Source organism: Orbicella faveolata, unplaced genomic scaffold (assembly GCF_042242905.1).
Source record: "Orbicella faveolata isolate gen_17 unplaced genomic scaffold, um_ofav_v1 contig_2, whole genome shotgun sequence".
Taxonomy (NCBI): domain Eukaryota; kingdom Metazoa; phylum Cnidaria; class Anthozoa; order Scleractinia; family Merulinidae; genus Orbicella; species Orbicella faveolata.
Genome location: NW_028301547.1, coordinates 2,057,498 through 2,080,819, shown reverse-complemented (window position 1 = coordinate 2,080,819; position 23,322 = coordinate 2,057,498). Strand labels below are relative to the sequence as shown.

Here is a 23,322-nt window from a genome sequence, read left to right as displayed (position 1 = left end):
CAACATCTGAAACAAGGCTTATTAAAATTTAAAGCACCTCTGCTTCTCATTCGTTATTTGCTATCTCTGTTTTCGCTGGAATATTGTTCTTGTGAGTTCAAAATTGTTTTTATTTAATGCCGATAGCCCACTGAGAAGTGTGACTACCAACAATGTTTTCCGCTAGGATACTAATTACGCTGGTACAATTCAAAGCCAAATTCGTCGTGAAATTAACGCTGTCTTCGAGTGCTAACATTTCCATCTTTGTTATTTTCTTACTTTATTTTTTTTCTTTCCGAAGGCGCGAAAAATAATGTTTTTTTAATGGCTTCAAATTCGTAATTTAATAAATCGGTAACATTTCTTGATCTTCAGCGGAAAATTAGATCTCTCCTTGCGTGGAATCCTTAAGAGAGGGCAGAGATAAGAAGATTTTCTTTATTTAAAACGTCAATTATCTCAAAATAATTTTAACACAGACGAAATATTTGTTCCTATTGACCAAGTTACGGGAATCTACGAAACTGTAGTACAGCATTTTACCAGAGAAGCAAGCGTGGTGTGGGACTTGATGTTTTTCTGGCTTCACAACAATGTCTCGACACGTCACAAAAATAGTTGTGACTATCACGAAAGAATAGTGACTGAAATAGTGAGTGAACTACTGCTGTTTGTGTTTGGAAACTTCAACAGAAAGTACACGGCTTCAAGTGTGAGAATCGACGAACAACCGCCCCGTACACAGGACAACATTTTCGTTTGTGCGAAACCTGTCGAAACTTACGGTCTGTGACATCGCCGAGGAGACTGAATCGGTATTCTGCCAAGACGATTCGTTTTCGATTCAAACAATAACTGTGTTTTTTTTTCTAGCGTTATCTTAGAAATGGTTTTGTGCTGGCATTGGAAGATAGTTCTGAAGCGTCTCCAACTGGGATAACGCTTTCACCATGACTGACTATTTCGATGAAGACAACTGTTTGAAGGATCCGTCGTCCGGCACTGAGCAGATTTCAGAAGAGATTCCACGCACACTGTTCTCGCCTTTAATCGCAGTTTTGGAAGACAGTGAAGGACAAGGCGTTGAGCGAAGCAGAAATTTCTTAAACAAAAACAATCTTGAATTGCCAGCTGTGTTGTTGTCGCCTTGCGTGCGGACAAGCAGGTCTGAACAAAGTCTGCGAAGTGGAAGTTCCCGCGAATTCCTTGAGTCACCTACGCTTTCAAATGCTTCAAGAAACAGATCTTCCTCTACTCTTGAACCGGAAGAAAAACAATCGGCTGGTGGTCGTCCCAGGAAAAGAAAACTATCGCTTTCTCTTCCGTGTTCTCCGTATAGTTCTGAATACTCACTTAGTGACGATGCTTTCAATGGAAGCCCTCAAGGTGATACCACGTCCCCTCGAAATGAAGGGATTGTCAATAATCATTGTAATCAAGAAGATACTTGTGAAAAGCATGAAGATTGGAATTTTCCCTGCTCTTTCAACGGTCATGGTCTTCTGGCGGGTTCAGTTAGAGACTCAACGGCTTCTTTGAACTATCCAGAAGAAGATAAACCAACAACAGAGTTGAACAATGGTAGAGGTGGCTTGCCAGTCGCCTGTTCAACACCAGATTTACATCGGAATAGATCGGGTTGTTACAAAAATCCTCCCAAACAGCTTTGCTGTTTAATGCGTACAAATTACACGCCTCTATCGACACCGAGCTCGGAATGTTCCTCTTCGAGATTTTCAAACCATAACCTTCGGGGAACAAATGATGACAAAAACACGAGCCTAAACGAGTCCGTTTTACCTTACGAATACTATAGCCACAAAAACAATGCGAGTGAAAGTGACTTTCCTCTGGAGCCATCATCAACTGCAACAACACCAGCTTTAACTTCTGCTCTCAATAACAGGCAAACCTTTCTATTTCCAACTTACGAGGCCGGCTGCAAACAGCATTCGACACCCGATTTAAGAATCAAGGAGACCCTCCCTCTTCCAAAGGATTGGAGGCGAAGCCAAAGATACCTTGCCCCTGCAGGGGATGGGTTGCCCCCGGCGAAAGTTGAAGAGTCAAGTGCACGGTTGAAAACGTCCGAAAGGACAAGGTTAAAGAACTCTTCGTCCACATTTCTTCATCCCGATATGGCTCGTTATTCAGGTTCCAACCAATCTTCGGAAGGGAGCGCAATATCTTTGATACGGACGCGTTCTTCAAAATCCTCCTGCCAAAAAACTAAACAGTCGACTTTCCGTCAGAAATTTCCACAGGCTTCGTCAAGCATAAACAGCTCTACATCTTCTGCCTTCGCAGACTCATCAGGTACTAGGAGCCGAAGCTCCTTCACGAAAAGTTTTCTCTCGTTAATAAATCCATCAAGATTGCTCTCCAAGTTTCACAGCATCTCTAAACATAGTGTGCATAGCGCGAATTCGCGCTCGTCTCGTAAAAGACGAAGACATATCGATTTCCCCGACGACGACAAAATTGTGACCCTGAACGTTAGCGGAAGACGCTTCCAAATCCGAGATTACTTTCTTTCGATTCACCCAAATACTCTATTAGGAGGTAAAGCAAGAAGTCTGTTTTACGACGAGACAAAGAACGAGTTCTTTTTTGATCGCGATCCGGACAGTTTTCGCTATATTTGGAACTTTTATCACTCCGGACAACTGCATTGTCCGCGAGAGGACTGCGTCCAGTCTTTTTTGGACGAAGTGGATTTTTTCGGCTTAGACATCAGCATGCTTTGCGAGTGCTGTTGGTGCGACACGTTTCAAGTGGCACATGAACGGTTAACAAAACGGCGCGAAGAACGTGAAGCTAGAGGGAGGGAGGCTGCAGACGCTGTGCATGTTCTTGATCCAAACGCGTCCTTCAGAGAAAAGGCTTGGATGACACTGAAGGAGCCATCTTTTTCTCGACTTGCCAAAATCTTTTACTTGCTAAGCGTCCTCATGATCGTGGTCAGCGTTGTGGCGAACACGACAGAGACCATTGCATGTAAAGGAGTGATTAGAATTTGCAAAGAAGAAAACGAGGAGACATATTTCTACATTGACACGGTCTCCGTCGGTGTTTTCACGTTCGAATACCTGGCACGTTTGGTAACGTGCCCAAACCGTCTAAGATTTATCATCAACAGAATGAGCATCATAGATCTGCTCGCAATACTGCCTTACTACATCGATTTGTTACTGAGCTCTCTGTCGCTTGACGCACGTCTCGGCATGAACGCTTTGGTAGTGTTACGAGTATTACGAATACTTCGCATTTTCAAACTTCTCCGTCATTCCAAGAGACTAAAGACTCTTATCCAGAGCATGAAAGACTCCGCCACAGAGCTTGGACTCATAGGATTCCTTTATTTAGTTATGGTCATTTTAGTTTCAAGTATTATTTACTTTGCCGAGTTGTCGGAGGACACGCAGTTTTCCAGCATCCCGGAAGCCATGTGGTATGCGGTGATAACATCAACTACCGCTGGGTAAGTACGATACTAGATTCCAGGGGTTGGGGTGGGGGGAAGGAGCAGAATTCACAAATTGAGCCCCGCCCCGGGGGAAGGGAAGGGGAAAAACCCCATATAAAAAGAGCGGGTTGCTCGTCGGAAATTTTGGAATCAACTCGATCATAAGAAGCACCAAGATCCTGTTTTGTGGGCGTGGCTTGAAATGTTTTCCACCCCTAAGAGATAGCAATTCTAAAACAACGCATTATCTTCTGTCATATTGTTTTCGGCTCAATACCTCAAAAAGTGCCTCAAGAGCTCTCGCTGTAGCCCTATTGGGGCTGAACAACCTGCGAGTTACCCAAACTGCGTTTTTAACCCGTGAAAGGTACGACGAGAATCGCGTCCTTCTTATATGGGCGTCTCACACCCAGGAGTTGAGCATACGTGCTCGAGTTTTCTCTTTCAAGAAGTGTTTCGTCTCCATGATGGACTCGCCAGGGAGCAGACGTGATCTAGATATCTTCTTTAAGCGAAGGCTCAGCCAGTGTTCATTTTTTCTAATAGTAAACCAAACTTTGCGTTACGAGACACTTGAAATGCGTGATTGAAAACGCGCGAGTTCTGGGGACGAGATTGGACCCGTGGCGATTTCAGGTCTGAGTCCTAGCCTTACTACGGTCATTGTATATATGTATTGGTTTCTTTGCTCGGACTAAACACTTTTCTCTCACAGTGTCCCTCTTCGCCAAGGCATAAATTGTTGGGAAACTGACTAGCAGTGTTGCTAGGGACAGCCCTCAAAAGGCTAGTATCCCATCCGAGGGCTGAGGGGGCCGGGTGGGTAGTTATGCTTAGCTTCATATTAAGACCGGAGTTATAAGCGAGATAAATTCTGAGGGGAAGGAGAATGAGTAAAAGTGTTTGAGTATGTTTATTGTTCTTCACAAACTCACGTATCTTCCATTAATCATCACAACACACAAACACTCTTCAAATACTCCAAGTCTTTCGTTTCCTTTGAGTTATTTTCCTTCTTGTTGTAGTTATGGTGACATCATCCCAGTCACATTAGCTGGTCGGCTGGTTGGAAGCGCCTGTTGTCTGTTTGGTGTGCTTGTTATCGCACTGCCTATGCCAATACTGCAGATCAAGGTTAGTTATACTGAAAATGAATTCTCAAAAATTGCAAATTTATAGAGCCTGACACGAGAAAACGAGTCTCGCTTTTTCGCTTCTGCTCATGTATATTTTGGGAGACTCGTTGGCCTCATGGTTAGTGCGCTCGACTACGGATCAAGCGTTCCGGGGTCGAGCACTAACCGGGGACATTGTGGTATGTTGTTAGATAAGACAATTTACTCCCACGGTGCCTCTCTTCACCCAGTTGTATAAGTGGGTATCGGCGAATTTAATGCTGGGGGTAATCCTGTGATGGACTAGCATCCCATCCAGGGGGGAAGAGAAATACTCCTAGTTGCTTCATGCTACAGTACATAGAAGCCGGAGATAAGCGCAGGCCTGATGGGTCACTTGGCTCGTATGCAGACTTTACCTTTTTTCATATATATTTTACTCAGATTTCAATCTATTTCCATTCTCGTCCTACTAGCCAACCCAGTAAAAGGTAAAGTCTGCATACGAGCCAAGTGGCCCATCGGACCGGAGCTTTTCCCGATTTCTGTAGCATGAAACGACTGGGAGTATTTCTACTCGCCACTGGATCGAATGCTAGTCCATCGCAGAGTTACCCCCAGCATTAAGTCCTCCGGTACCCATTTGTACACCTGGGTGGAGAGAGGCACTGTGAGAGTAAAGTGTCTTGCCCAAGAACACAACTCTTGCCAACCTGGAGTCCTTGCTAATGGCTTTCTCTCGTTTTTCAGTGATCGTGGCTGTTCCACAAATGTTCTGAGTTCCTCAAGAGCAGAGAACAACTTTGATCTTCTCGTTTTTACTTTAATATGATCAATATGAAACAGAATGATAGATTTTTAGCCTGCCCAGAAATAATCAGTTTAAATATTTTATTTTTGATTAGTGAAGTTACGCGCTACCAACAGCAGGGAGGTTTCTATATTGCCATGGCAGCGTTTGTTGGCAAGCAACCGGGACCATTATACCGGTTGAGCTGCACTTCAGTAGTAGCAGGCGTGAATGAGGAGGCCTGGTAAAGAGTTCTTATCAAGTTGTCTTCGACCGAAGGAGCTCTCAGACTGGAATTCGCAGCCTGAAGATAGTTTTCTTTTATTGACCTAAATTTAGTTTATATGCAACTTTTAGTGAATTTCAAGCAAAGCGTCCTGAAATGTAACCAATCCAGTGAACTAATGAAGCAAATATGACTGAACGCTTGTATCTTCCAAGACGTTGACGATTTCGAATCATTGAAATAATGAGAAATAAAATTGTTGTTCTTAAAACTACTTCAATGTTCTAGCAGTGAGATGTACTGGGAAAAATGGTTTTGGAGCCATTAATACGCCTAAACGTTAATGAAGTATTCGTTTAATCCAACATTTATAATCGAACTCCCCGAATACCGTAAACTTCCAAAACTTCGAAAGTAGCGAGCTCTCCGAAAGTAGCGTATTTCGAATTTCTTAAAGAATTTCATCTTTTATTTCTGAAAAAGGGCTCAGTCCTGCCAACTCTATATAACGTTTTTTGTTCCCCGAAAGTAATGATACGTCGAAAGTAACGACCCCTGAAAGTAACGAGCCCCAAAGGCTGCTAATTCTGAAGGTAACGACCCTCTTTACTTTAGGAAGTTTGTGGAATGTCCTCCAAAGAACAATGAAACATATCTTTTTTTGTAGTTAACATCAACACGAGAAGCACTTAAAAGACTTTGTTTAAAAAGTAATTTATTTAGACAACATGTCTAATGAAACTAATCAAGCAACATTTGATGCTCTTATCCTTAGGAGTTCATTACAAGTGAACACGGATGTGCTCGCACAAAATTTTCATCCTCTACATATATTGTCATTTACCAAGAGAAGATCAAGCTAGGCACCTTAATCTTCTCTTGCATTCACTTAACTGGTCTGCTGGATTTTACAGCATTTTTGAGTTCGTTGTTATTTATGGAGGCACTAGAATGTTTACTGAAGTTGGTCCCGTGATGGCCCACTACAGAAAGACGCACAGGTATACTTTCAAAATGGCGGCCCAAAACTGAAACAAGCCAAGAGTGTAAATACTTACTTACTTGTTAGAGAGGTTTCATTTGAGAGTCGAGATTGGTTTTGCACTACTTTCCTACACAATTAGCTTAAAAATATCATGTCACTCTTTTATCCAATCAGAAGTAAGACCAAAATCAAACGTGACTCGTTCGCACATGTTTCATTGCGCTTCGCGTGGGCTACATGTAATTACTTCGAGTTTTTATTTGGGTCATTGGATTACCTGTGTTTTTTGTGATTGGCTCAATTAAAAACCGCTCCATCTTTTAAAAGTTGTTATCATCATATCACACCGATAAGTTGTCAGAAATTACACGACGGTTCTTAAAGAAGCCTGATTGAATTTTACTCTTCTCGCGCCATATAATTTAGTTTCCATTCAAGAAAAAAGATCGGTGACGTGACGCCCAATCTTCTACCAGCTACGCGAAAAATTATTTTTGCTTCAGTTACTGTTCTTTAATATCGGCCGCGGTGACGATCACAAACATTTTCTCTGAACTCGAAGCAAAGACATCACGTGCACTACAAGAACCTCTCAATGATTTACCACGCATATGACACGTCAATATCAGGTGATCTCTAATTGGTTGTCAGAGTTCTGCTTCCATAGCCTCGTCAACCTCATCAAGAAGTCCGAGCTGTAGATTTGCCTGTGGGATGAAAATATAGATAATATCTTAGGAGCTGCGAATAAAATTTAACGTGAAGAATGGTCCGTGTAATTGTTTGTAATTGAAAAGCGCTCAGTAGAAGCCTGAATTGGAATTCCTGTTTAACGGGATTTGGTCACATGATATAGGCGTTTGCAGCTGAGCGCTCCATCAACAGAGCAATGAAGCCAACGCGTGACCCTGTCAGGTTGATATCGTACCTTTTTCTGAATAATGGGGACAGGTAAAGCTATCATTAACACACCGACAATACAGCCTACACTGCCCACAAGTTTTCCAATAACTGTGTGCGGAACAAGGTCTCCATACCTGAAACATAATGGTGTGCAAACCATTGATTAGCTAAGCTGCATATTTTAAATTGAGTTTTTGAACTCTTTCTATTCCCGCCCTGGTAAAGGTTGAACACTGTCCCTGTTTAGGGTCCACTTTATTACGCCGGAGGAATTGGTAAACGCAGCTTTAATTCCACGATTAGGCCTACCGTTATGCTCGATTTCCAGCCGTTTTGGGAGCCTGGTTGTTTATCCTGCTTCCAATGTGGTGTGGGGCAAGGAACGCGGGCTCACAAAACGGCTGGAAATCGAGCCTAGTCTACCGTCCGCACTAATCCATCGGGAAAACGGAGCTTTTCAAAAACGCTTTTCAAACCGGAGGAATTTGAAAACGCCGGCTTTTCGTTTTAGTGTGGACGGAAAACATTTTGAAAACTGAGCTTTTCGAAAACGACCGCGTCACGATAATCAAGTGATTTCCCTGCTCGAGCTTTCCTCAGACACAAATACAAAATTACCCGTGATTGTTGCGCCTCGAAATTTCTCCGGCGTAGTGTGATCGGAAAACATTTGATGCGTTTCCAGAGTGAAAACGCCGTTTTCAAATTTCTCCGGATTGGTGTGGACGGGGTCTCAGGCATATCATTCTTGAATGTCTTGAAGTCAAGACCAGAATAGGCAAGAACAGTGCCCCTTTAAAATATCTTTTCATTAATCATACCCACCCTGTTGTTGTCATGGTGACCACCGAGTACCACATGGAAGCTGGAATGCTATCAAACGGATTTGTACTGTTCGGTTCGCTTGTTTGTTCAGCATAGTAAAGCACACTCGAGAACAATACCACTCCGAGAGAGAAACTAAATACGATAAAACCAAGTTCGGAAGCAGATCGTCTTATTGCAAATAACAAACTTCTTAACCGGCTGGAGTGTCTGGTAAACTTCAAAACGCGAAAAACTCGCAACACTCTCAACAAGACCAATGCGCTGAGGCTGTCCACTGAAGTTTTCAAGGCGTAGTTCAATATTAACCCAACGTAATATGGTAATATGGACAGGAGATCGATCACACTCATGAATTCCCTGACGTATAGCCAGCGTTTAGGTGCGGTAATAAGTCGTATAATATATTCAAAGGTGAACACCGCAACGCATATGCTCTCCAGGACAAAATATAAAAATTCTCTTTCGTCCATGTAATCATTGAGGCTTTTACACGAATGACCATTTCCGTGTCTAATGGACGTAACGTTCCAGTCGTCTCTACCACAAGTGTGATTCGCGCACAGATATTTGTCGTCACAAGGAGGCGGCATTGTTTCGGCTACTGTGCAAGCAATACTCAAAGCGATCATAAGTCCTGAGAAGTAATACCACGCAGCTCCCAGACGAGATTCGTGTGGATTCTCGAAAATGTTCCAGATTTGTTTCCTCAGTCGCAATCCCCTCTCGACTTCTAGCTTCTCATGCGGATCTTCCAACTTGAAGACTTTGTCGATGCGTATTTTCCTGGGTTGTCTGTAATCGTCCCAGCAGCAATTGGCCACCGCGTTTATGGAGATGCGAAAGAAAGAAAGTTCATCGCGAAACTCGTCAGCGCAATACTCACTGGAATAGTGTAGCCTGCCGAGCCTGTGGGAAAAAGATAACACAATGCTATTTTCAAATCACAGGTAGATATCGTAATCTTGCGGCGGCACCTCCTGTGGGGTTAATGACTCCCACCAGGAGCCATAATCGGGGACGGAGACCGTAAGTCTTGGGATCCGCGCACACCTATGATATGGGACAATTTTTCTATTTTTAGAACAAATTGCGCCATCCTGACGTCATATATCCGCGCGGATTCACGCACATGTCCGGGGCTCTCACGTGGATGTTGTCATGTTGCGTGATCAAATGGTGAGAGTTGAGAGATTCTCTTGCGTATTTTTCACAGCGATGGCAGGGAATAAGGCTGGGAATACGAACCAAGGCACTTATATGTAGTTTTATGCTCAGAACTAACGGAAAAGGTGGGTTTTTCAGGGTAGACAACAAGACTTTAATCTCGCGCTGGAAATGAATAATAAGATCTGCTCACGCTAGTTGTAAGCTTACGCGTATGTTTTTGCGTTTGTTCTGACTTAAGAATATAGCAAGAAAACTCTCTACTCTGGTATCGAGTTAATTTGTGAGTTTCTCAGACAGTGGTTAATCATAACCAAAACCTGTTTTGATGGTTTCTTATTGTTTCTGCTTGTTTGGTGAGTTTGCAAAAGTTCAGTGAAAGGAAAGTCTGACGCGTACAATTAGCTCATTTGCATAGTGCAGCTCGTGCACTTTCAAGTCCGAGTCGGTGTTTTCAATTGTCAACAAATCTTGACAAAGATTTCTTTCGTTATCTTTTGTGCTGAGATGCTGCAACAAATTTCACGAACGCAAAAAAGGCTACTAACATCATGTGTGTTTCTTCAACATAAGCGTAGTGAAGTTTTACACTGCAAAAATGAAAATAGACAAGGATTTTTGATAACTCGATCAACAAAATCGAAATCATTATTCCAAGTTGATTAAAGAAAGCGTAATCGTAACTTTGGTGATTATTTCTGCTTTATTCACATATTTTCAGCTAAGCTAAATATGTTCTCAAACATTTATCAATCTTAAACACATTTAAAAACTATAGAGCTATTGTTTGAGTCCGATGTACGCTCTCACACGAAAGTGCGATGGAACTTCGGTGCAATTTGTCATGTTTACTGGCTGCACAAAACACGCATCGGCGGGCGCTCTCATTTATCGACAACAGAGAATTTACTGGATTTTTGCACGAATAAAACTGAGCAGTATCTACGGACGTAAAGTTATTAAGCCTTGATGAAACATCAAGCGCTGCTTACAATTCAAGCGAAACTCAAACTAGCAATTATTTTGTTTTACTTTTCGGTCGCGATAGACTGACAAATTCCTTGCAAGCGTGTGGCAAGAGGAGCTAGGAAACTATGAAGTCCTGAAGCTCTGCTATATCTAAATATATCTAGCTAGTTTTTTGCTGTGTAATGGAAAAGCTGTTAATCTTCAACATATGTGAAATTTAAAGTGGAGTAATGTACAGCTCATGTAAAAGAAGCATCCGTCGGAACACAATTTGGTCAGCGATATATATAAGCTTAGAGCGGAACATACCTAAATTCGACACTGTCTTACTTCACTCAAAGTGGAGCAGCTTACGACGAAAATACTTAAGCAAAATTCCAACAGACATAAACGCGTTGAGTTGTGGGCCAAAAACATGAAAAATTTCGGGAATTTCGGACGCCATTTCCCCTGCGCGACGTCCGCAAAAATCCTCGCAGCATGTACGCGCGTGTGCCGCAGGTGATGGCGCAATTTGTTCTAAAAATAGAATTATTGTCCCATATCATGGGGACAGCCCCAATACTTGAAATGGCGCGCGCTTACGGTCTCCGTCCCCGATTATGGCTCCTGCTCCGACTTAGGCTTTGATTCCACCAAGTCTCAGGAGGATGATTTGAAAACGGAAAACGCGCGCTGGACCTATACGATACATTAGTGTAAATAAAGAATTGAATTGAACTGAAACATTTGTATTTCTCAGATGTGTCAGCCAGTGTGGTTGCGTGGTTGTTTAAACTTTAGCTTTAGGTTGTAAATATTTCAGAAATTTCACTGACTTTTAGGAAGTTGTTTGAAAATTTACATACAGACACTATTTTCCAGCCATACGTTTGCACCTTGGTTTTCCTGCCAAAACAACGAATAATAACAAAAAGACTTGCCAATTTTTCCGTTTATCCTGCTATATCTTTGTATACATATAACTGTGTTACAATATTATAAATCTGTATAGTGAATACAGTGTCTAACAAAGGTGAATAAAGGAATGTTTTTTCCGTTTGGTTAGAGAATTCGGGTTTCTGTATTGCCATCGCATGCTTACACCTTTTTTACTTTAAGTCTAGTTGGCTGTCCGTTGTTTATAAACAAAAAAGAAAGAAAACTATGAATTAATGTTCCTGTCTGTATTTCACTTCTGGCAAGCTGTCAGTTGTTTATAAAAACAATGATATTAAAATAAGAAAACTTTTGATAAATGAGGACCTCTGCACAAGTCAAGGTGTCTTATCAGTATGTTTAAGATAACACGTAACTTTCAACTTATCAAAGGAACTCAGCATACAATTGGTGCCGCACAAGACAAATGAAGAAATCAGTGACTCCATTTCTCATATTTTGCTTCTGTTGGCATGAAAATGATTTTAATTAGACTATTACTGATGGCCTCTTGTGGGTATCTCATCAATCACTCGTTAAAGGATCGAATTTATTTTTGTTTATAACAGGTGCACGCGAAGCCTAAACAGTATTCTACTAGATTAAAGTCGTAAGAGTGCTTTCTTTGCACCGTAGATAAATAAAATTATTTTCAGTTGCAAAGAGTGGATGTGTTAACGGTGGAATATTCTAGAATGGTTGGTTATGCATGCAGTAAACTGTGTAAATTTTTCAGCGCAAATAGTAAATGAGGAGATTGCATCCTATGTTGTTTTCGCGCGGTTTAAAAAAGCCAATATTTTTACCTCCCCCATCTTAGTAGTAAATTATATATTCCTGATGCAAAATTTATCTACGCAGGTTCTGGTTCAATTTTTTCCGTGTTCTCCGACAGTAAAATACCACATTTGGCAATTAATTTTGTGAACTTCACAAAACAAGACTATTTAAATCTTCGTTTCGAATTCCCTAGTGTGCTATTGTTCCACTGGGTGTTCTGGTTTTTTTAAGGAAATAGAAGTCTTTGAAATTGCGAATTAAAGGTGGCCTGATTTTGAAAGTTTCTATTTCCAACAAAAATATGGGGTTTTAAAAACCAGTGAGTTAACCGCACGAGGTCATTTTTAAACCGTACTGCCCAGTACCTGATATTAAACCCGATATTGTGGCTGAATAAAAGAATTATTCATTACAAGTGGATAACAGAATCTAAAGCAAGAGGATTTTAATCAAAAAAATGAAACCACAAAATCTAACAACTTTTGAGCTGTTTGTGGTTATTTACAGAGATTTGAGAATTTTTATTTCGCCCGCCCGCCCTCAAGCTTGCGTTAAAGCTTTGTGTAAATTAATCATAAAGAAAAAGAAAATTTATCGAAAGTAAAATATTTCAGTCGATGACCATATGCATGTTGAGGTTCTCTGTGCTATTCAATGAGTAAACAAGTTCTCATTATCTTTTAGTGAGCACCAGCGAAAAATGTGGCGCGTATTTTGGTTAGCTTAGTATTAACAGTGGCTTGTATAATCATGAGTGGAGTTGAGACTAAATTACATATGTACGATACACATTGTACTTTAGCCTCACGATTTCTTTATAAACTGATGAAAAAATAATACAAATGAAAAAATACCTGTAGTAGTTTAAAATGTTCCTGAACATTTCAGGGTCTCTGTCAAACACATATGTCTTGGTCCGCGGGTCATAGAACAATTCTTTTTCCGGGCTACCAAGAAGTGTGTCAGGATGGTTGGCGAGGTTGTCCTCCCAAGTCTCAAACAATCTGCCTCCGACTTTTAACAATATTCTTTTGCGGGGTCGATGCGGCTGGCTGTCCAGTGACCAAACCGAACTGCCCTGGTCCGCTGTGTCCTTAATCATCAGTGTCCAAAGCGCTGGATCTGGACTGGTAGCAATCTAATGCGGACCTGATGTAAACAGATAGCGAATATGCGTGTTTAGGCCGAATTCGTTATTGAAAAGACCAATTAACAAAGTCTTTGTCCGCCGCAGGGAAGAGCAGTTCAAACCTATTTTCTTCCCTCATTTGCATGAATGACAACCTCAGCTGTGAGCTGTGGGTAGCATTTACCGTTAATTTCAACTCAGAATTCCGCAGTTTAGAAAAGATATAAATAATTGAAACTTTGGGCGACTAAATGCACGCGCTCGCTAGCTCACAGAATAAAAGCAATTCATTCTGATGTAAGAGTTCAAAGAGTGATGGTCTGCTAAAGCTGACGGGGGAATGGCTAATTTTATTCAAATGTCGACAATTTTAGTTCGGCCAATTATCTTTTAGTGTAAAAGAAATACATCGATAAACATACTAGCCGCGGGGCACTTCGACGAAATAAAGCTACTTCACATCAAAACCCCAGAAATAACGCAAGAATATAACTTGTAACTAACAAAAAATGTTTAAAACTGCTAAAATTTGGCTCTTCAGTTTTCATTAAACGGTTGCAAGAGGATATTTAAGCTGACGTAACTAAACCAGCACTTGTATATGTCGACATATAATATTAATCACGTTGTCATTGGCGCGAATTAAAGAACAATTTTCCCGCCTTTTGCCGTCAAATAAGCGTTCACAACAGGTGTTATCACCTTGTAAAATTCATTCAAAACTGCGCCTTCTGGTTTTTAGAAACAAACTTTGGACATTGAAAGAGAGTTTGTTGTTAAACAAGCAATAACGCCGCCGAACCATCAACACGAAACATGTTTCATTTCTTTCATTTAGTAAATAAATTTCATCAGCATACAAAACTAACTCTACCGACGTATCTGCGAAGTATTGGGGCAATGCCATGGTAAACAACGTTTTAATTAAATGATAGTAAGGGAAATAACAGTCGAGGAAAAACAAGCTAAGCTCCGGCCACCAAAATGTCGCTGTCGTGAAGTTTAAACACCGAACTTCAGTGCTTAATACAACAGATCTCCTGTTTTGTATTTGTTGACTTTATTACAGGTATCAACATTGTTTAAGTACGTGGTATCCCTCGGATAACACTATCGCTATCCCCGAGCTACACCATTAATCTGTACGTTGTATGAACGCCGCTTGTTGTTTTTGTGAAACGGGCAAAAATAGGCATGCAACGCGTACATGTGAGGGCTTACGAATTAAAACTTGATCACTCATGAAACCGGCGTAAATCCATGTGCGTTTGTAGGCCATCTAAGGGGCCTAACGTCTTGAAATTATTCAAAACGTCACAGAAATTTATCGCATTCTTTCGACGTTTGTTTTAAATATAACCTGATAATCAGTTAGTCCATGCATTAAGGATCTGTGTCAATACGATTAATTATTTCTTAAGGCTCTCAGCCAGCTAGAACAGTTTTCGGGATGTGACATGAATATGGCTGAATTTGCGCCTTAATGTTTATTCAGACAAGATATATAACATATTCATTCCTGTTAACGCGCTATAATAGGCTATAAATGACATTTTGCCAGTATGTGATGTGAAATGACCAGCCCTTACATCACCACGAAAAAAAATAAAGTATATTTGTAGTCCATCTTGACACAATTTTTCTCCCTGATATTTAATGAAGGAATAATTCATCTTGTATTTAAGTCAAGGCCGTTTTACCTGAATATGCTCAATCAATTCTGACTGACCAAAGTCTTCAGTGTTTCTACATCGTATTACGTAATTTTCGTCGAGAATAAAATCCGCTGAACAAAGTCTTTTCATGGCTATCAATGGACCAGAAGGAAATTTAAGGCGATTCAAAAACTGGAATCGATCATATAGGATAAATGATTTCGTGCTCGTCGCTTTCAAAACAACGGCAAATGACTCTTGATAAATTTAGCACACTTCACGGCAACGCTTAAACCGCTAGCTCTCTAACGATCACCAGCCACTTGTAAAACTTACCTTACCATTACTTACTAATTTTTGTGAGCTCAGTGGTCCTTAAGCTCCATGCCCTTGAATACACGGCGTGAAGGCTGCACACTGTTTCACAAACAAACTACGCTTTGAGAGGGGAAAGTTATGTATGATATAGCATTTCGGATGTCTGATTGCTTATTGGCTGGTAATTTTAGATGCTACAACTTTGACGCGTATATTTCAGAACTAGATTAAGGTGTTTTTAAGAAAACCACAACGGCAGCGGCAGCAAGAAAGTCGCTGAACAAAAGCTTTAATGATCAGCACGATGGTTGTGCGCGTAAGTTATAATTCTTGGAACATTCTTTTCCGCTCCTTCCAGCGCGAAACGTAATTAAAATGACTAAATTTTGCGTTGTCTGGAGAAGGTGAACCACGAGGGCTAATGTTTTAAATATCTCCTCCGAATTCAACATTGTGTTTCATATTCAGTTTCGACCTGAACGACTAGGTAAAAAATAAATTCATTTTTTAATCAACCTTTCATTTGCGTCCCTTAGGTTCAGTCAGACATGTTGGGTGATCAGAAGAGGATTTGAATTTGAACTGTATGAATTTCAATAAATTCAGCCATGTCGAATGTTTTGCCTAATTTGTGTTAAACTGAATGCAAATGATCTGTCGTAGGTCTTTGCTAACATAATTTATCTTTCATGCCAGTCACATATATATGACGCCTGCTCATCTACACGGCCATGTGGTACCTGCTATAACAGGTGCGAAATCCATCAAAGATGTCTACGAACACTTTAAGTTGAAAGCAAAGTCAACAGTATTGCTGTGTGTATTAGAATAGTTAAATCACGAAGAATTGATGTCGCAGAACCAAAACTCACTTAGCGACTGGACGGGGCACCTGGCGGACACAGCATACAAAACAAAATTTGACTAAAGACAGTATGGCTTGTAGACAATTCCCGATCGGGGGTCTTTGGTCTCCGAATGACGTAGATAAACAAAGAGTAAGTAACTTCTAATTTTAGGCGCCAAAAAGATATTTCGTATTATTTTTTCAGTATGGAATGAAGAACATTTAAGAGCAGCTTCGCCTAAATATCAACTAGACTTGGAAATAGCGAAAAAATCGAATTTCTTGAAACTCGCCCAGAATGAAGCCCTACGGGCACTAGCTACAAAAATATTGTTTTAAGTTCGATAAATCAAAAATTTTTTTTGTTACGTAATTTTTTCGTTCGATGCCCCAAATCGGCCAAAATCGATCGAAAATGAGCGGCATATTCAGAGGCTCGTAAACTCAAAAGTAAAAATCTTCATAACAAACTGATTGCACGTTGTATTTGTACTTCCTTTCTTGTATATTTAGAGCTAAACAGATCGCGATTTGATTAGAACTAAAATATTTGACGAATTTTCAAAGGTAACAACCCAAGACAGCTAAACAAGAGGTCTACATTTAGCCTATTTTCAAATGCTAAAAAGGCGTTCTGGTACACGGCTTTTCCCAAAACGACTTCTTTGGTCTGAAAGAGCATTGTTTCTTCTTCAAATTAGTGAAATAAAATTTTTGGGTAAATAAAATCGCGAGCGCTGAGATAGCGAACTAAATGCAGTACTTCTTCCTGAAAACGTGACCTTTGACCCAAGCGTAACGGAAACCGATTATTGCAAGAAAACCCGGAAGAAAAGCAAACGCTTCGTTATTTTGAAACATTTTCAAGTGATTTCTCGCCGAAACCATTATTGCAAGAAACTATTTCCAGATATGAAATCTTACAGGGTCAAAGAAGGAGCTAAAGGGCGTATTTTGACACAATAACTTTGTTTGCTGAGAATTGAAGTCAATGGCCGTTAACGAATTCCAGTAAAATTTGCGAACTTGAACTATGTTAGCCGATACTTACCTGAATATTTATACTGATTCATAGAAGAGTCGTCTTCTTGGATTAGCCTTCAAAAGATGCTGGATCCAGCTTTGGAAACCTCTAAAAGAAGAAATGGTTAATGTTCCGTGACCTGCCCGCTGCTATAAATTCCATGCACACGCCGACCGCATGTTTGTCGTAAAACTAACTGAACTCCACTGACAGTTTCCATAGGCAACCCCAACATACACAATGCCGCAAAATGTAAAGTGAAATTGGCTGTCTTCGGGAACAGTTAGAAGGTAGAGTCACGTTCCATTGCCTTTAAAAAGTGCTTGATTTTACTTCGTTCACTCAGTAGTTACTGTCACGTTCGAATACTGTGTATCAGTCACGCCAAAACACTGCAGACCGTGCAGACTGAGTAAGTTTCCCATACAAAGTCTTTTACACGTTTGTCTATTGAATCAAAAGTCACATACTACGCTTGTGCTGCCTGTTGATAAATGACAAACTTTCAGATACATTGAACACCATTTTGTAACTAGCGCCAAAAAAAAGAGTCAAAATTAAAGGCTCAAACAAGTCTGCACGGTCTGCAGTATTTTCGCGTGACCGATTTGCGGTATTCGAACGTGACAGTAAGAAATACTGCGTGAACAAAGTCGACACAAACAAATAAAATCAAGCACTTTTTAAAGGTAATGGATCTTGACTCTAGCTTCTAACTGTTCCCGAAGACAGCCAATTTCACTTTACATTTTGCGGCATTGTTTATTTTGGGGTTGCCTATGGAAACTGTCAGTGGAGTTCAGTTCGTTTTACGACAAACATGCGGTCGGCGTGTGCATGGAATTTATAGCAGCGGGCAGGTCACGGAACATTAAACATTTGTTTCCAAATGTGGATCCAGCTTCTTTAGAAGGTTAATCCAAGAAGACGACTCTTCTATGAATCAGTATAAATATTCAGGTAAGTATCGGCTAACATAGTTCAAGTTCGCAAATTTCACTGGAATTCGTTAACGGTCATTGACTTCAATTCTCAGCAAACAAAGTTATTGTGTCAAAATGCGCCCTTTAGCTCCTTCTTTGACCCTGTAAGATTTCATATCTGGAAATAGTTTCTTGCAATAATGGTTTCGGAGAGATATCACTAGAAAATGTTTCAAAATAACGAAGCGTTTGCTTTTCTTCCGGGTTTTCTTGCAGTATTCGGTTTCGTTACGCTTGGGTCAAAGGTCACGTTTTCAGGAAGAAGTACTGCATTTAGTTCGCTATCTCAGCGCTCGCGATTTTATTTACCCAAAAATTTTATTTCACTAATTTGAAGAAGAAACAATGCTCTTTCAGACCAAAGAAGTCGTTTTGGGAAAAGCCGTGTACCAGAACGCCTTTTTAGCATTTGAAAATAGGCTAAATGTAGACCTCTTGTTTAGCTGTCTTGGGTCGTTAATTTAGAAAAATCATGAAATATTTTGGTTCTAATCAAATCGCGATCTGTTTAGCTCTAAATATACAAGAAAGGAAGTACAAATACAACGTGCAATCAGTTTGTTATGAAGATTTTTATTTTTGAGTTTACGAGCCTCTGAATATGCCGCTCATTTTCGATCGATTTTGGCCGATTTGGGACATCGAAACGAAAAAATTGCGCAGAAAAATAATTTTTGATTTATCGAACTTAAAACAATATTTTTGTAGCTAGTGCCCGTAGGGTTTCATTCTGGGCGCGATTGAAGAAATTCGATTTTTTCGCTATTTCCAAGTCTAGTTGATATTTAGGCGAAGCTGCTCTTAAATACTGAGAAAAAACTAAACGAAAACTAAACTGAAAAGAATCTTATCAGATAAATGAGAACTAAGTAAAATTGAAGGAACCTGTTCATTTGGTTGTTTATTAAGTTAGCGCAGCTGCGGAGTTGAACATGGCACAGTCGTGTTATAGACTCGTTTTGGATTCAACCAGAGGTCGAAACTGAGTAGAATATTCGAGACTGCCTTCGTAACAGAAAGTCTAGGGTTGTGATCTAATAAACGTTTACTATCGAGAATGACGGGGTACATTTGTCTGTATTGCATTAGCACAACAAAGAATGCACACGTAGACCACCATTATATATTCGTTCGCTGTGAGTGCCTAAAAATTAACAATATGGCCCGGAACAATTTTTCCGAAATTATTTTTTGGGAAAAAAAAAAGGGAAATCAACAAAATATATCACTGTGCTCGTTTTACATGTAAGGCTGTTTTATTTTCCTATGAAATAGTCAGTCTTAGTTTGTTTTTTTTTTTACCTGGTTATAACAAATTAAAGAGAGATGAAGTCTAAAACTAGCCAGATTATTTTGAAGATGTCTCTGTTTTTGAAGAGTAAACTGAGCGGGAATATTCGGGATAACTAAGCAGCAAAGAAAAACCAGTAAAAATTAAGTGATTAACTTCTTCATGTACTGGAGTAACTCATTCACTTCAAGTTTCATGTCGAGCAAAACTGTTTGAATATAAAACGCGACAGGAAAAAAATATATTGAAAAACCAGCGAACGCAAAATCGTAATAGCCTCGTCTTAAATTTGGTGATGTCTTATTCAGCTTTATGACACATCCAATAAAATAGGTATGTCAATTCTTTTTCTTCTCTGTGGGAGATATAAAACATCGTTAGTTAAACTGTTGCTTTTGACAAAAGCCGACGCCGTGTCGGCTAATAATCAGCGTTGGAAAATTTATTCGACTTTTAATGTTAGCGAGGCAAGACTTGAGCAATGTATATGCAACAAATAATATGACAAGGATTAAGACGGTTGCAATGAATAGAAATAAGCAAATCTAGCCTCATAACGCTCAAAATAGTTGCCATTAGCTAAAGAGAAGGCTTAGAATCATTGAATTTATGTCTGACTTTTGTTACCTTTGATTAAGCACATATTGAACAGACGTAGAATAAAAAGCAAACGTATGTGCACTAAAGAAGTGCAGACTGAAGTAGTAAGATCATGATCTTTATGACGTTTATAGGTACTTAAAGGAAGCAATGTTTAAAATATAAATTATAAAAATACTAGACACTACGTAAAAACCGTACCTATTAAGTTGCTTTGATCCAAAACAATACGGTGTATTCCTCCTGATTGAAGAAAAGAAACTGTTTTCGTTTTTCATAGGTTAATTCACCTTCAGAACTTGTTAACAATCATGTAATTTCATAGCAATAGCTTTCATCTCATTTTTTTTTTTTTACCTTTTTTCCAAATACTATATCTCAGAATAAAATTCTGCAAAAACAAACGGCTTTATCCGATCGCTGCACATCTGTCATCCCGATTTTGTCAAGTTTCAGGAATTATTCAGGTGATGCAGATTAATTATGACAGAGCATAGATAAAATTAGACAACCTGCTCACTGGACCTTGTTGTGACACATTTTGACAACTTAAAATAATAAAAAGCAATAATACGAAGTGAAAGGTGTAAATGTTTCAAGGTCCCCATGACTGACAAAGATAACTAATTATTTTGACTCAACGATACTAAAACTGCAAAATGGTTTTATTTTCATTGTATAATTAAGCAACGGGACTCTATCAATTATTAAACAAAACCAGAACGTCCGTGTGTGGTAAAAAGCCTTTTTTGTCTGGCGAATATTTGGTGTAAAAGCTAACAGTCCTGTCTTCTTTAAGCCATCGAAAACATACGTTATCTTACCGCAAACACCCTCTTTTCCATCTGATCTGTTTTTAATAAAATTGTGGTTAAATAACGCGTGTTCTGATTGGAGGCCGGGGCGTTTGCAATTCTTGGGAAATGTTCACGAGAGGTTTTAGCAAAAATTAAAAGTTTTATTTAGACTCTGGTAGGCGGCTTGAGTTCACACAAAATTTAAACGTATGACCATCATTTTTGTTTCAAGCGTATGATTACAGACGTTTTACTTTGAGGTGGCTTCTCGATTTTAAATGGATTTTTGTTATGGTTTTGTCTCAAATGCCAGGTGATGCTGATTCTAAAAGTCACGCGGCTTTAAGTCGTGTAAGCCGTCTTATTTCTATGCTATCATAAGTCCCGCGGGTACTACCCAGAGTTTTTGGCGATGGCGTGCGCGGTCCAAATCTTAAAACCTGTGCCCTATTTCAGACCAAAATCTGTGATTTTTAAATACCCTATTTTAGAGCTGAGCCAAAAATCGATACCCCATATCAGACCTCTAAAATTAGTACACTGACGGCACTAATGTATGGCCACAGCTGACGAGAATTAAATTCCATTTGCGAAAGAAAAGATCAGACTAAGTTCCTTGGTCTACCCTTGATTTGCGTAAAATTCGAGAAGGGCCACAATTTTGCCAATGTTGATGCGGAAAAAATAGTTCCTTGTAAACAAAATATCCAATGCTAAGCCAGAGTTGAAAACATACCCTATTTATTTTCGAAACGTAAATTCTTTTTCATCATGAGGCCGACACTCACCTCAGAAAATAAGCTTATCCAAAAAAGGAGACGGGGCATTCTATATCCTTTTTCATTTGACTGATCGTTAGTGGTTTAGTGGCCAATTTATACAAACTTAAATTAAACTATTCATGTTGAGGTCATTTCAAGGTGGTAGCATTATGCTAAAGAACCAATCAGAGGGGTTCTTACATACCGGAAGGTGCCATTAAAGGAGCTCAGTCGGTATTTTGAGTTATTTTGGTCGCGTACAAAATTACCTTAAATTGAAGGAAACCTGAAAATATTAGTTTACTAAGATAGGAAAACACAAAAGAAATTATAGTAAACCATAAAAGAATAAGGATGGTTAAGGATGGCGAAGGTTAACAGGGATTATAAATGACGAATTTAGGCTAAACGTTTCAAGATGTCCAGACCTTGACGTAGCTCCTTAAAATCGGGCTGGCAATCGCACGCACCTTTAGATGTGCCACATAATGATTATCAGTTTAAAATTATCCACTGGATTTGTTCATCTGGTACAAAGTAGAACTTACTAAAAAAAACACGAAAGGGAGTAAATTTATGACAGTTTGTTTAGTAAGCATTTCAAAGGCTAAATAATTCAACACGAGTCTTTTACGACACTGTAACTTCGTACATAGCAACTGAGCGAAATTTGTTTTATGCCGGCGTCTTTCGTGCAGTACGAAGACATATTCGTTTATTGCCCTCTTCAGCCGTGTTTTCCGTTGACGGTGAAATTTTACTAACTCAGTCCTTTTAATTTTTTATTTAACTGAATTTTAGCCTTTGGTCAGTCTTATGCCGATTCACACAGCAAATTCTACGTACAGCAACTCAATTTCCCTTTGAAATAATGGCCTCTCAATAATATGCTCTTCTTACGAGATGCATGCAAAGAAATCAAAAGAGCTCTAAAGATAAATAATGTTGAACCAATTTCATTTTTCTGTTTTGTGCTTTTTGATGTCAAATGTTACGTATTACAAAGTAAGTTGAACAACTCAACTTACCTACAGAAACAGGCGTAGAAATTCACGGATTGTGGCTAATGCATCACCTCGTGTAAACTACGAAAACGAAAAACATTGTTAGTTATTGCACAATCATCTTGGTCTTAAAGTAGCACAAACGTATCCTAATTTCACCTTATCGCTATCAAAAGCTTTCAAATTTATCGAATTTCTATACAACCTAAATATCATTTCGGTGTCTAAAAATATGTAATTGAAATAATTGGGGTACGCTCGAAACTTGCTTTAAATTATTTGAAACACAAATTTACTTTGCAGACCTTTAAAGGCATCTCGTATTTTGTACTATCTTTAATAGCCCTCTTTTCTCTTTAAAAGGGCACTCTTTAATGAACTTAAAACAATCTGTTTTGAAAATATAGTTGTGTAAAACTAAATTAAACACTGCTCAAGTATTCACCCAAATACATTTCTGATATCTTCTTGTTTCGTGTTTCGGTGTAGCTATGCGATTTGATAATAAATATGTGGCGAGACGATGTTAGATGTTTTTGGTTGACATGTAACAAATTGCTTCACATGCATGTTGAGAAAATTAAAAAAAACCGCCTACGTCTGCAAAAGGGAAGGTCATGTGACCGGTATACTAAAGTCTCCAACGCTGAAAAAATCAAACTGCAAGAAAAAGTTTGGCTTGTTCAAACGACTACAAGAGGGAGACTATGTACGTCGTTAAGACTGTAAACATAAGTAAAAGTACAAAATGAAAAAAAATATATATATAACCTTCTCTGGCAATTCA

General features: G+C 39.4%; 2 protein-coding genes across 5 annotated transcripts; one reads left to right on the top strand and one right to left on the bottom strand.

Annotated features, from left to right (window-relative positions):
- Positions 1-305: 305 nt before the first annotated feature.
- Positions 306-5,853, top strand: LOC110058246 (uncharacterized). The gene is made up of 2 exons (XM_020764858.2): positions 306-3,463; positions 4,474-5,853. The coding sequence occupies exons 1-2, from the start codon at positions 933-935 to the stop codon at positions 4,625-4,627; spliced, it is 2,685 nt and encodes an 894-aa protein (XP_020620517.2). The 5' UTR covers positions 306-932; the 3' UTR covers positions 4,628-5,853.
- Positions 5,854-6,277: 424 nt separating this feature from the next.
- Positions 6,278-20,820, bottom strand: LOC110058170 (potassium voltage-gated channel protein Shal-like). 4 transcript variants are annotated; one of them, XM_089289575.1, is made up of 5 exons: positions 15,247-15,604; positions 12,981-13,275; positions 8,293-9,201; positions 7,493-7,601; positions 6,278-7,271 (listed from the first exon to the last, which is right to left on the bottom strand). In XM_089289575.1, the coding sequence occupies exons 2-5, from the start codon at positions 13,226-13,228 to the stop codon at positions 7,212-7,214; spliced, it is 1,326 nt and encodes a 441-aa protein (XP_089145701.1). In that variant the 5' UTR covers positions 13,229-13,275; positions 15,247-15,604; the 3' UTR covers positions 6,278-7,211. The 4 variants fall into 4 exon arrangements, with proteins under 4 accessions (XP_089145701.1, XP_020620413.1, XP_089145700.1 ...); XM_020764754.2 differs by lacking the exon at positions 7,493-7,601 and having other exon boundaries at positions 15,247-15,615; XM_089289574.1 differs by lacking the exons at positions 6,278-7,271; positions 15,247-15,604 and adding an exon at positions 20,175-20,820 and having other exon boundaries at positions 7,280-7,601.
- Between the last annotated feature and the right edge of the window lie 2,502 nt (positions 20,821-23,322).

Bases quoted from the DNA above. Each gene is read 5' to 3' on its own strand.
- LOC110058246 (XM_020764858.2), top strand. From the start codon at position 933: ATGACTGACTATTTCGATGAAGACAACTGTTTGAAGGATCCGTCGTCC. The intron at 3,464-4,473 runs GTAAGTACGATA...TTCTTGTTGTAG, and splicing joins ATAACATCAACTACCGCTGG to TTATGGTGACATCATCCCAG.
- LOC110058170 (XM_089289574.1), bottom strand. From the start codon at position 13,228: ATGATTAAGGACACAGCGGACCAGGGCAGTTCGGTTTGGTCACTGGAC. The intron at 9,202-12,980 runs GTATTTTTTCAT...TTTTTCCCACAG, and splicing joins AACATTTTAAACTACTACAG to GCTCGGCAGGCTACACTATT. The intron at 7,602-8,292 runs GTGGGTATGATT...ATTATGTTTCAG, and splicing joins GTCACCATGACAACAACAGG to GTATGGAGACCTTGTTCCGC.